This window comes from Aegilops tauschii, chromosome 4, assembly GCF_002575655.3.
Source record: "Aegilops tauschii subsp. strangulata cultivar AL8/78 chromosome 4, Aet v6.0, whole genome shotgun sequence".
Lineage (NCBI taxonomy): Eukaryota > Viridiplantae > Streptophyta > Magnoliopsida > Poales > Poaceae > Aegilops > Aegilops tauschii.
Genome location: NC_053038.3, coordinates 365,681,815 through 365,694,935, shown reverse-complemented (window position 1 = coordinate 365,694,935; position 13,121 = coordinate 365,681,815). Strand labels below are relative to the sequence as shown.

The 13,121-nt window shown below is 47.4% G+C and overlaps 3 protein-coding genes across 4 annotated transcripts; 2 read left to right on the top strand and 1 right to left on the bottom strand.

Annotated features, from left to right (window-relative positions):
• Positions 1 to 360: 360 nt before the first annotated feature.
• On the top strand, positions 361 to 4,851 carry LOC109767153 (uncharacterized). Of its 2 annotated transcripts, none has more exons than XM_020325920.4 (4): positions 361 to 536; positions 1,363 to 1,612; positions 1,930 to 2,177; positions 4,016 to 4,851. In XM_020325920.4, the coding sequence occupies exons 2-4, from the start codon at positions 1,369 to 1,371 to the stop codon at positions 4,412 to 4,414; spliced, it is 891 nt and encodes a 296-aa protein (XP_020181509.2). In that variant the 5' UTR covers positions 361 to 536; positions 1,363 to 1,368; the 3' UTR covers positions 4,415 to 4,851. The 2 variants fall into 2 exon arrangements, with proteins under 2 accessions (XP_020181509.2, XP_040243212.1); XM_040387278.3 differs by having other exon boundaries at positions 422 to 947.
• Positions 4,852 to 4,940: 89 nt separating this feature from the next.
• Positions 4,941 to 8,846, bottom strand: LOC109767151 (receptor-like cytoplasmic kinase 176). Its single transcript, XM_020325918.3, has 6 exons — positions 8,369 to 8,846; positions 7,601 to 7,926; positions 7,373 to 7,508; positions 7,128 to 7,270; positions 6,903 to 7,026; positions 4,941 to 5,635 (listed from the first exon to the last, which is right to left on the bottom strand). The coding sequence occupies exons 1-6, from the start codon at positions 8,436 to 8,438 to the stop codon at positions 5,313 to 5,315; spliced, it is 1,122 nt and encodes a 373-aa protein (XP_020181507.1). The 5' UTR covers positions 8,439 to 8,846; the 3' UTR covers positions 4,941 to 5,312.
• A 2,463-nt stretch (positions 8,847 to 11,309) lies between these two features.
• On the top strand, positions 11,310 to 12,599 carry LOC109767154 (uncharacterized). The gene is made up of 2 exons (XM_020325921.1): positions 11,310 to 11,751; positions 12,049 to 12,599. Exons 1-2 carry the CDS (start codon positions 11,310 to 11,312, stop codon positions 12,597 to 12,599), a joined length of 993 nt encoding a protein of 330 aa, XP_020181510.1.
• The last annotated feature ends 522 nt before the right edge of the window (positions 12,600 to 13,121 follow it).

The window sequence follows — 13,121 nt, the reverse complement described above, 5'->3', positions numbered from 1 at the left end:
AGAAGTGAAAGAGTCGGCTTTTACACATGTTCCTTCTTTTTTTTTCTTTGATGTTTTTCTTTCTTGGTTTCCAACGTACTTTTGTTTCTTTTTTTATTTTTTTTATTTTGTTCCATTGTTTTTATTTTATTTTCTCTTCTCCATTTGTTGTTTGGGTTTCTATTTTCTTCTCCATTTTTGGTTCTCTTTTTGGTTTTTTTATTTATTTTTGTTTTTCATTCTACATTCTTATACACATGATCAACATTTTTTTAAATACTTTTCAACACTTCTCAAGATGGGCCGGCCCATCTGGGCTCCTCCCCCCATGTGCTCTCCCTTACAGCGAGAAATAGTAGCTCGAGCACCCCAGGATATGTTGTTCTATCACAGATTCACAGGCTACAGCCTAGACATATTGGGGATTGGGCCGCCACAGCGTGCGCTTGCCTGGCTCCCGGCCCGGCTCCCCACCGCTCCCCACCATCTCTCACGCCGCCGTGAGCGTCACCGCCACCGCCTTCGGGGCCTCCTCTATCGCCGCTGCCGCTGCCAAGGTAAGCCGCAAGGCGGGCTCTTTTGTTATGCCGGCTTTCTCAGGTCTCCTTTCTCTTTCTTTTTATCCGCCCACCCTAGTAGACGGGGGAATCAGGCGACCTCCGGTGCTGCGCCTGCGCGTGTATCTGATCGCCGCGAAATTAGGGTTTCTCGACCTAGCGTGGCTGCTAAATTAAATTTCTTTTTGGTGGTGCGGGACTGAGACTCGGATGCTGTCACAGCTCACCGGACCGTTTGCAATCATGTCCCCGTTCTCAACTGCTAGCAGCGGTCTGTTCCTTCGGTGCTCTCGAGTGAAAGCTGGGAACAGCGCCGAGATCTGTGGCACCGAGAAGCTTATTACACTCGGAAATTTGCGCCCAGTGCTGCCGGTTTGATGGTGTTTGTTCATGACGATAATGTTAATACAGGTTTAAGCCTTATTGTGGTACTAGTATTTGCTGATTTTGTTGGTGTGATAAAGTTGCATACCTGTGTGTAAACGTTGTTACGGAATCATGATATGGTAGCTTTGATCTCTTTGAATGTTACTCCCTCCGTTCCTAAATATTTGTCTTTCTAGAGATTTCAACAAGTGCTACACACGGAGCAAAATGAGTGAATCTACACTCTAAAATATGTCTATATACATCCGTATGTGGTAGTCCATTTGAAATCTCTAAAAAGACAAATATTTAGGAACGGAGGGAGTAGTTAGTTTGGCATGGCAAAACCTTACCTGATGATGCATTCATTTGGCCGAGATTGGTAATTTGGCTGTTCAATCTTAAAATAATTTTCACAATTTGTTACCAACGTTGTTGCTTTTGTATCTTGCACATTCAGGTTAGAATGAGGCGACAGGGACAGGGGCAATACGGGGATCCTAACATCAATTCCATGGTCTCTTCCCAGTTGCATCACTACCAGGCTCAGCAAAGGGTTCAACAACTCCCTGGTAATAGTTACCCTGGAAGAGATCCTGGGCAAGCTGCTGGGGAGAACCAGTATACCACCCAGAAGGTGAGACAGAGCCAATGGGACAGAGGTGGACCGAATATCCCGAATCAGATTTCACCATATGCATATAACGAGGGTATGTAGTATGTACTACCACCAGTTAGTTTCATGTCTGCTGTATGCGTGTGTGTGCCCACACGCCTGTTTCATTTTGGAATAACTTGCTTCATCTGTTGAAAGGTCCAAGATGTCAACCTTTTTGGTGGCATAACTAGTTTACATATGCACCCTACACTTTGGACAGATTAGCATTTTTCTGAGAAACTTTGGACATATTAGTGGTTGTGTAGCTAGCATGGTAAACTGGTAGTATGTGTGAGAATGTGCTAGAAAATGTTATTTTTGCATCTTGGTTACACTTCTGTGCTTTTGAACTGACCGATCCTGATGTAGGTCAAAGTGCTGAGGGTAAACGATCCTTTTATGATGGACAACAATCTGATATGAAGGTTGGTCTAGAAAAGCAACCAAGAAAGGAATCGAGGGACCAGCCTCGTACCGATAAGATTGAAGCAAGGCACGATGACTATAATCTTCCTCGTACATTTGAAAGTCTAGAGAAGAGTTTTCGTGAAGACATCGTGGTCCTATCCAAGGAACTAAATGATGCAGAGGATGCTGAAAATACTAGGCACAGGGAGGTATGTTCAAATAGTATTGCATGATTCTGGCTTGTCTTTCCTACCTGCCAAGAGTAGATTAACTGGACTTGCATATCGTTTTTTACCTTCCTGATATCAGTCATTGATATGTCCTACTATTGACAGGAAGTACTTATCCTGTTATCCATTTCATGAGGGGATTTAATATCATATGCCTTTTGCTTATTGAGTTTCTGTTTGGTCCTGTTAGCCAATCATGGTATGATTAGCCTTTTGAGTAACAATCGCACAGGTAGATGTTGGGAAACAGATAGAAACTATAAATGTCTTCTCCCCTTGTTCTCAGTTATGTGCATAGACTTGTCAGTTTGTATGTACATTCTCATTTTGCATGCCAATACCAGTACACATCCACATTAATCCATATTAGTCATCTGACATGAACAACCCTCATCTTGCAATGTAATTGCAGAGAACATGCAAGCTCCAGAAACCAATATAGGATTTAATAGCAAGAAAAACTTAGTAATAAATGGGGATCTCCCCCCCTTGCGCATCTATAGCTTATTCATGTTTCCATTGGTTCACTCTATTAGGGCATCTCCAATGCTGTGCCCTTATATGCCCGCAAACGTCCGGACCGATGCATCCGGACGTTTTTTGCCATCCAACGTTGTGCCGCAAACGTACCTGGACGAGTCCGCACACCCGAATTCCCGCAAACCGGCACCAAACCTGGGGGAGGGTTGAGGGCGTCCGGACTCGTGCCACGCACGCGCCGGACAAGCGGTCCACCAAACCGTCTCCCGCGCGAACCGCTCTTGAAACTTCGCCCGCGCATTGATCCTGGTCAGCCGCTCCAGAGCGGACGCAACTCGACGACATTGATGCCAGTCAGCCGCTACAGAGCAGACGCGACTCGATGGCCTGATTCTGGTCAGAGTGACGTGAGCAGACGGGAGAGTGGCGCTGGTTCAATGCGGACGCGGTCTGAGAAGTCTAGTCCGGCCACTGCATCGCATTGAAGCAGCGTCACTCCGCCTGCCCGGCCTATTTAAGCAGTGTTTCGGCGCCCTCGTCACCGCAAACCCTCTCTGCTCCTCTCTGCAAACCCTCTCCACTCCTCTCTGCTTCTCCATGGCAGCGGCGATGGAGCGGATGGTGACGGCGGCCCAGCCGGTTAGGGAGGCCATGCGTAAGAGGTCACTGTCCGGTACCTCATGTAGTTTAGTTTAGGTTTTTAAAATTTTAGTTGAACAGACGAAATATCGTCCGGTTTATGTAAATTATATCCAACTTTTATCCGGTTTGGAAGAAGTTCGTTCGGTTTCCATGAAATTCGTCCGTTTGATTCAAGTTATTAAATGTGTGCGACGTTTAGGGCACACGGTTGGATGGCCGCCTCCCGTATCCATGTCTCCGTCTGCGGACGGATAGTGCGGCTGATTTTGGCGACGGCATTGGAGATGCCCTCAGTGTGCCTAGATTTATCTTAGTGCTTGGTATTGTTTAAGAAATTGAATCACTCGAAGATTTTTGTACCTTTGTTAAAATTGCACGCCCGCAACTTATGGTGGATCCTCTTATATGCCTTTCCTATGGCAACTTTTAAATCATCTTTTATATGCCTTCCCTATGGCAACTTTTAAACATCTAAACAATGGAACTTGTTGCAGTAATCTTGCCTCAACTACAATCATACTTGTCAATCTTGCCCCAATTACAGCATGCCGAAGTTAGATTGGACATCATGTTGTGGATAATGCTGCAGCACTCTGTCGCTGGTGCATAGAGTTGATTTTTTTAGAACTAGCAGCATGCACTGTTATTAATATCAGACAACTGCTGTTTTACATGTTTCTCATGTCTGTGTGCAGAGATTGAACGAAATAAATGCACAGTACCATGAGAAACTATTGGCACTTCGAGCTCGCCAGACGGCCTATCGAGAAGAATTCCTGCGCAAAGAGTCTCTGGAACGCCAGCAGCAATACCAAAAGGCCACCATAAGCAATTATGCAAATAATGTGGTGCCTAGGGAACCACGTGGCTATCCTCCAACAGCTGTAGCCACGCCTCCTGCTGCTGCTCCCTCTGGAGGTTCTTATGGAGAGGCTCATCGGGGTTATGCATCTGGTCAGTATGAAACCTTTGGGGAGCGGCCAGATTACCCAGAGTTCCATGGTGGGGGCCAAGGCCGTGATCATGGTTTTGAGCATCGTGGTCATCAATACCCTGGCGGTCGTGCTTATAACTCTGGCGGGCGCAGATTCTAAAGATGGCTTGATTGAACAGTCAGCCATTTTGGCCTCACTTCACCTGGTCTTATCTTCCGTGGAAAGCTTACAGTAAATTTCTTTAGAAGCTTAGTTCCAGCCTCCTCTGAATGTAAACACTTGTAAAACCTGTTTTTCGATTTTGTGCCGCTATTTATTCAAGCATTGATCATTTTCTTCAGTAGCCCGCCTAAAATTCTCCAATTCTCAACTCTTGCGCATGTAGCTATTTGTGCTTTGCAACCTCACCAGTGTTGCTTTGGATTCGTAATGTAGAGGAAAACGGAACACTATGTGGGTGTTGTTTGGCTAGGCTTTGGGTTTCTATGCTTATATCATATGGCTTATCTGCTGTTAACTCAAGTCTTGCAATGAAATATTATCATCGTAGCAATGTGAACACTTCATTTTTTTTATAAAGGACGCTTTTTATTGAATTGTAATGATCTTTGTTTCTGGTTCTGGCATTCTTTATGGTTTCGAATGACAGAAACTGGAGGTGCGTCTACGCACTAAGGCGACAAACTAACAAACTTAATTCGTTTCATTTCTCGTGCAGAGTGAGAGTCTCTCTGACATGGCTCTCAGCATTAGCACGCACCGAGCGAGAATGCTTCCAAGACCAAGACACAAAACTGTTTCCCAACTTGTTTTACAAAGCCGATGTACTGCAAATATATAAAACAGGCGTCAGGCTGACAGCAAAGTAACAGGCTAACAGCTAGCTGTACACATGGCGACATATATTCTACATTCTCTTGACAGATTCAAAGGCTAGTCTTCCCCTCAAGTCCGGCATCTGTTCACTGTTTCTACTCCCTGAAGTGTTGCTTACAAGGAGTGGATGATGCATGCTCCAGAGAGGTAAAGGAGTACACATGGAACCAGCAACCCTCCCCTACTTGTATGTTTTCTTCACCTCTGGGAGCTTTTCCAGCGCGGTCACGACCTGATCCATGTCCGGCCTGCACCGGGCGTCCATTGACAGGCATTGCATCGCAAGCGCCGCTGCCTTCTGCGCCGCCGGGAGCGAATATTGCGACCCCAATCGTGGGTCCAGGACATGGATGACCCTCCTCTTGCTGTTGATGTAAGGTCTTGCCCACTCCACCAGGTTATGCTGTCCAGGCGGGCGGTTCTTGTCCAGAGCACGTTGCCCGGTCAGCAACTCTAGAAGAACAACACCATAGGTGTAGACATCGCTCTTCGTGGTCAAGTGGCCTGCATATAATATGGAGGAAAATCATGTAAGTTTGTACCAGTCAGATGCATGCAAACCATCATTGACTTTCACCATTACAACACGTGCACAAATTTAGAGTAAAGAACATGATGAGGCAATTTAATTATAGCGACCAGAAGAATTTGTGTGCTTACATGAGTGCATCGAAGATGTAACTATGCAAATCATCATTGGGAACTATTAACTAGCCACAATCAGTCATACAAATCGTCATTGACTTTTTACCATTACAGTATGTGCATATCAGGATTAGAGAACAAGATGGGGCAATTTATAGTGATCAGAGGAATTTGTGTGCTAACTTGAATGTGGAACCAAGACGTAGTGTTAAGTGTTTAACTAACCACAATAATCTGATTTTTAGGCAGTTTGTGCATGAGACCAGCTGAGTATCTAGTCATCCTTTTTCCACATCAAGTCATCCTTTTTCCACAATAATCTGTTTTTTAGGCGTGGAAAGCATAAAGTACCAATTCAAGTTTTCAACTAGCATGATGGCTTGCCTCAGTGTTTTTGCCTTTTACAGGGTGTCATACATCATCCCCGACAATCTTTTGAGATTTTTTAAAATTGGTAATCATAGGCATCACATGAATGAAACACCAATCGTCAATCTAAAATGGACTGTTCAGACATGCTTTGCTTCGTGGCTCTTGCCTGGTGAGCCACTTTGCTGCTAAATGATTATTTTATACACCCTCACTGCTATAAGAGAATCACACCCCTTTAAATAAAAGGCGCATCTAAGCACAAGGAAGAACCATGCCATATAAAACCAAGTGAATCCGACAGATACGCTAGTGTTAGTTGGTTATGTCTCTTAAAAAGGATGTGGCATGCACGCCATGAAGCATCAATGTCTTGCTACAAAGATTATTTTCCTTCAATCCTGTTAGGAGTGCATTGCATCAATAGAAACTACGGTAACTGCAACTTGCCAGCAATGCTGTTTTTTTTTTGTTTTTTTTTTTGAAAATAGAAGGTAGAGATAGCTCTCTACCTTATATATTTCAAACAGGCATGAGCCTGGAGACCAAAAGGTCCAGTACAAGAGCAATGCTGTCTTGAACATTGAACCACAACCATCTTAAGAAGATAATACTAGAAAAGAATAGAACTTCATTTGCCCTTTTCATGAACGGTCAATGAATGCCCCCTTTCATCCATGTCACTAAGATGCATGAAAATAGTAGAGGAACAATATGGTTGTAACAGATAGCTGGTAAGGCATGTTAGAAAGATTACCTGTTGCGAGATATTCAGGGGCAGCATATCCTTGAGTCCCCATGACCCTAGTAGAAACATGACTTTTATCGCCACTCGGGCCATCTTTTGCCAAGCCAAAATCAGAGAGTTTTGCATTATATTCCTGTATGGAGTCAAAGAAGGACAACAAAAGCAAATCTTTAGACCAGAGCTCATTGTACTTCCACTTAGTGCATAGATAAGAGACTGAATTTGCATGCCCACCGAGTCAAGAAGAACATTAGAGGTCTTGAAATCACGGTATATAACTTTAGCCTCATCACTATGCAGGAAAGCAAGTCCCCTGGCGGCCTCAAGAGCAACCTTCATCCGTAAATTCCATGAAAGGGGCTGGAAATGTGGAGCTCCTGCAGTACGATTGCACTGTCACTCACCCATTTCCAACAGCACGAATGGAACGTATCGTGCACAATGAGCATATCACACAAGATAACATTTGAGAAACTCACTCCTGAAAAGATGGTGCTCCAAGCTACCCTTCGGCATGAATTCGTAGACAAGAAGCCGCTGCTCGTCCTCCAAGCAATACCCGATGAGCTTCACAAGATTGGGGTGTGACAACTGCCCCAGGTAATTGACCTCAGCCTGCAAGGTATTTTTTGCAGAAACAAATTAAAACCACTAAACCTTCAGCTCAAACAGGCACAAGAGGAAGTGCAACAAGGTCAGTCACCAACCAGCCATTCCTTGTGCCCCTGGAAACTGTCCAGCTTGAGCTTCTTCACCGCGACGATCATCCCGGTGCCGGGCTTGACCGGCGTAAACGTGCGCTCGTCGATCCACCCCTTGAACACGGAGCCGAAGCCCCCCTCCCCGAGCAGGCTGTCAGTCCGGAAGTTTCTTGTGGAGCTTCTCAGCTCACTGAAGGTGAACTTGCGGAGGTTGGACGACTGCAAGATCTCCTTCTCGGTCCGAGGAGTCGGTGGCACCGACGACGAAGAACTCTTGCCAAAAGTGCTGGTATCAGTCGCATTGCTGCTGTTGCTGCTCTTGGAATTGTTACCTGGATTGCAAAGCAAGCGGATGCGGTTCCTTCGCTGGTAAAACTCACGCTAACTTGAAGATATCAATCCCACTGCCATTTTGGGAGCAAAATTCGCCCTACTTGTTTTGTTTGGGCAAAACCATACGCGCCTCACGCTTAGTAAAATCGTGCAATTTTGCTCACTAGTGGCCTTGGCCATCCATGAAGCCCAAAGCGGAAAACTAAATCGTGCAAAATCAACCAGCCCAAGTTGGACTCTTGTTCCAAACAGTGCAGCAGAAGAAAAATCAAGAAACTCGCTCATTCCTACTCCGACTAATTGACAGGGCCAAATCGCCACATGAAGTTGAGGAGCAGAGCACACGAAGTTATCTAGCTCAGACGTTGAACGGGGCCTGGAAAGCTGATGCAACCAACCAAGAAGCGAGGCGAAGCGAAGCGCAGTAGAGTGGTAGAGTACCTGAGGTGTTGGGAGCACTGAAGGTCGGGTTGATCTCGGCGTTCCCCTGCACGCCGGCGCAGTTCCCCATCAGGAGCGGCAACGGTACCGGCCAGTCCAACCGGAGCCACAAGGCTGGCTGGGTCTGAGCTTGTTCGTTGTAGCTAGTGGCTAGGACTGGGGTTGTCTATGGCTTGGCTGGCTGCTTTGGGTAGCGGTGTCATTCTTTCCCTTCTTCGCTGCCTGCCTGCTAGGTTGGAGGATCTATCATTGCTGCCTCCGGGCGAGGGTGGTGGGAGCAGCCGTGGCGTGGGGCCAGGCCAGCCGCCTCATTAATGAACGACAAGGCTTTTCTCCTCCTCTCCGCTCCGCCTGCGTCCATGTGATTCATTTGGTTTCTTGGAAAATTTAGACTGGAGTAAACTTCCATGTCACGAAGAAGGAGAATGATACTTAAGTTCGTTCGACCTTGTAGTCCACTACTCATAGTGATTGCCCCGGCGTGGCCTATTCAGCACAGCATTTTTGAACCTGTACATGCACATCATGCCTGATAGATACCGTATCTTTATCGCTGGCCTCCTTTGGGGATTATGTTGACGTTTTCCGTTTAACGTTTCAACGGGACGTGACTATCAGTCCAAGCAGATGGAGTACTACGTTTTTTTTCCTTTCGTGTTTTGTAATGTAAACTAAAGCACGCGATAGAGATTGCATGGCCGACCTGCCTTCCGCTGTGCAACAGGCCAAGGTGCATAACTGCATGTCAACATCAACGGGACCGTGGGTTGGCAGCGGTTCTTCTCCTGTCGATCCCATAAATTTGCAGCGGCTCTGAGTACGTTTATACCCCATGTCTTCGTACGTTCTAAGCTTAGTATTCAAAGCCGAATGTACCTACAAACTCTTCTTTTCCTGATGAGGCAAATCTTTTGCCTGTATTTTTTTTAAAAGCCAAACGTACGAAGAATAAGACTTTAGTAATTTTCGTTGGGCTCATCTGAGTACTGCTAGCTACTAGTCGTCATAACGAAAAGCACGTGGGGATGCACTGAATCATACGCAACTGCGAACTGGAGTGCAGCTCGATCAGCGCCTAAGTGGGAATTTCTGGGCTATAAGCACCGTCTACTGTTAGTTTAATAGTAGCAGACCTGGAAACAGAAGAATTGGTTGGGAATTCAGCGCGTCCCTTTCAGCGGCGCTGGAGAAAGGAGTCGCCCATTGCTGGTCCAACAGCCTAGCTCGCACTACAGCCCACAGGATTGACTCCCTTGAGCTTTGCTGGCTATTTTATGGCGAATGGAACGTGTCTATTTCTGTACTCTGTGCTTTTTCACAACGTACTCTGTACGTTGTGTATGTGTCAGCTGCTAGCTTGAGCTACGCACGCGACTATGTTACCGGACATTTCTTTCTTGATTCCAGCTCGGAGATACAGGCATGTGGCTCCTCATTTGAAGACGGACATGGTTTGCTTGGCTATGACAAACACGAAAAAACGTTGAATGTTCCTGCCCCAAAGGGGTGCTATAAAACACACACACACACACACACATTGTGTTGCTGGAGTCATGAAAAGTTTTCTTCCGATGGTGGTGGTTGCTGTTCTGTTGCGCTAGTCCTATGATGCCTTATCACGACGACTTTTTTACTGTCTACTATAATAAGTTTTGTCTAGCTCTAGCGAGGGAGGGGCGATGACGACGGCGCACTTTCGGCTCGCTTGAGTGCTTGTAGTCGTAGCTAGGTGGTCCATGGATCTAGATGTAGTTTTTATCGTTTCTGTTGTCGTTGTACTGTCATATTTGAAGATGAATAGATTGAAAGTTTTCTTGCAATAAAAGAAATTATTTCTCCAAAGGCTTTCTGACTGAGCAAAATGTTCCAACACAAGATTCAGACAGCGAAGAAAATCTAGTGCAGTAACTCCCGTAGTCAAATATAGTGCAGCCCGAAAGCGAGAGATTTCAATAACGGCCTAACTTGGCAGGAGCAAGACTCGTCGAGCCAGAAATTCATCGCCACTTGCCACGGCAACAGATCGGCTATCGACACGCTGTAGCATCAGATCGGCCAACGGGCATCGACCGAGCGCGACTTAACTGTGTCCCACCTTGGCGTGCGTATCGCACGGGTAACGACGACCACCAGACGGGTAGAGGGAGCGTGCGGGCCGCTGCGTTGCTGCCTCCGGCCGGCAGGTTGGCATCGTCACGACGGCCACGGTGTCCGGTGAGTCTGTCTTGTTGCCGTCACGGCGTGCGTGCGCATGCATCTGGCTCTCGTCTCTGTTCCGGGCAACGGGCCGGGTCAAGCTGGGCCTAGGATCCTACTGTTGCTTTCAGGAACGAGGACGGACACGTCATGTGTAAGGCCGCGCGCGACCCCGTTCTGTCCGGGTGCGTCCGTTTGGGATAGAACGGACGAATGGTGCGGTCTAACGCGCGGCCCCAAACGAACAAATGTCCGGATTTCGTCCGTTTTCGACCCATTCCTGGACCAAACTTGAGCCGAGTTTGGGGTGAAACGGACATCGCACGGACGGGCTCGACACATGCCCTTGTCCCCCCGTGGCCCACCTGTCGGGGACACTAGCAGTCCATTCGCTTCCAACGCCTTCACCCGCTCTCCCCCGCCCACCCCGCCGCCGGCGCCGCCACTATTCTCCGGTCGCCTCCTCACTGCTAACCCCCCGGCCGTCCATACCAAACCACGTCTCGACATGGCCGCCACCACGCCCGCGCTTCTGTAGGAGTTTTGGCCGTCGCCGTCGTAGCTGGTGCCAGAGGGGATACTACCGCCGACGATGTTTATGGACCACGGCAGCCACGACAGCTTCCCTCCAGTGCTCGAGAGCGGCCAGTAGCCGGCCGCCAACCACCCCTGCTGCATCGTGGTGATCATCGCGGCCTCTTTTCCACCACGACCGCAAGGTGTTTGACACTTTGCCCACAAAGGTATGGCCAGTGGAGATGAATTTTTCTTCCACCACTTCATTTATTCATCGGACGAATCGTCCTCGGGTGATGAAGATCTTGTGGTGGCTGCACTAGTCGTTCACGACCACATTGAACGGCAGCTTCCTCGGTACAGGGGGTCACTCCCTGGCCGTGCTCCCAACCTGAACCGCAACAGGGAGAGAGGCAACGCCCTGCTCTATGCCGATTACTTTGCGAACACCCTGCTCTTCAAGCCAGATAAATTCCGTCGCCGTTTTCGTATGGCAAGGCATGTGTTCAATCGTATCCGAGAGGGAGTGGTTGCTCATGACCCATGCTTCGAGTGCAAGACGGATGCCCTTGGCAAGCTTGGATTCTCCTCTTACCAGAAATGCACCGCGGCCATCTGCATGCTTGCATATGGAATTCCAGGCGATCTGATGGATGAGTATGTGCGTATGAGTGAGTCCACATGTCTGCTGTCACTGTACAAGTTCTGCAAGGCCGTGGTGGCAGTGTTTGGCCCTGAGTACTTGAGGCAGCCAAATGCCGCTGATACAGAGAGATTGTTGGCGACCAACGCAGCTAGAGGCTTTCCAGGCATGCTTGGCAGCATAGATTGTATGCACTGGGAGTGGAAGAACTGTCCATTTACTTGGCAGGGCCAGTACAAGGGGCATGTTAAAGCATGCACTGTCATATTAGAAGTGGTGGCTTCGCAGGATCTTTGGATATGACATTCTTTCTTCGGCATGGTAGGTTCTCATAATGATATCAACGTGCTGCAGCGTTCTCCAGTCTTCGTAAGGCTTGCAGAAGGCCACTCCCCACCTGTCAACTTTGAGATCAACGACCACCAGTACAACAACGGATACTACCTAGCTGATGGTATATATCCTCAGTGGTCAACTTTTGTGAAGACAATCTCGAACCCCCAAGGTGAGAAGAGAAAGAGATTTTCCCAAATGCAAGAGAGTGCTAGAAAGGATGTGGAACATGCTTTTGGTGTGCTTCAATCCCGATGGGATATCGTTCAAAACCCTGCACTGACATGGGATGAAGGGAAGCTTTGGGAGGTGATGACTGCTTGTGTGATCATGCACAACATGATCGTCGAGGACGAGCGTGATGACAAGATCTTCGACCAAGGATTTGATTTTCAAGGTGAAAATGTTGAGCCCTTGCACCAAGAACCGGCCACGTTTGAGCAGTTTGCCCAATTTCATCGTGAAATGCGTGATTGGCACACTCATTTGGATCTTCAAAGTGACTTGATTGAGCACGTGTGGACTCATATTGGCAACCAATAGATGTATTGGTTCATTATGTTCATTCAAGACAATTTCGATTTGATTGTAAAACTATTTTATTAGAGATAATTTTGATTGGGTTGTAAAATTATTTTTATTTTCAGCAATTAATATTTGGACGTGCGAACTTGTTTTGAACATTGAAATATGAATATATGGGCATTTTTGGCCGTGGCGGACAGGATGGGGCCAAAGGATGCGTCCGCACGCTGGGCGCACGACCACCGCATCCCAGGACAGGCCCAGACACGACCCCATTGCCCTACCCAAACGGACCGAATCCTGGCAAAACAGACGTCCGTTTGGGGTCGTGCGCTGGAGTTGGCCTAACACTCATCAACTAGATACACTCAGACCCCCTCAAAAAAAGAGAGAAAAACTCGAGATACACTCAGATTCACGAAATCAACCCCAGCGCCACGCTGAGAGGTAGAATTCCTGCTGAATTTGTGTTCACGGGAGAGGAGGAAGAGAGGTACGAGCCTAGCTCTAGGGTTTAGATAAACAAAGTTCGCGCGAGAG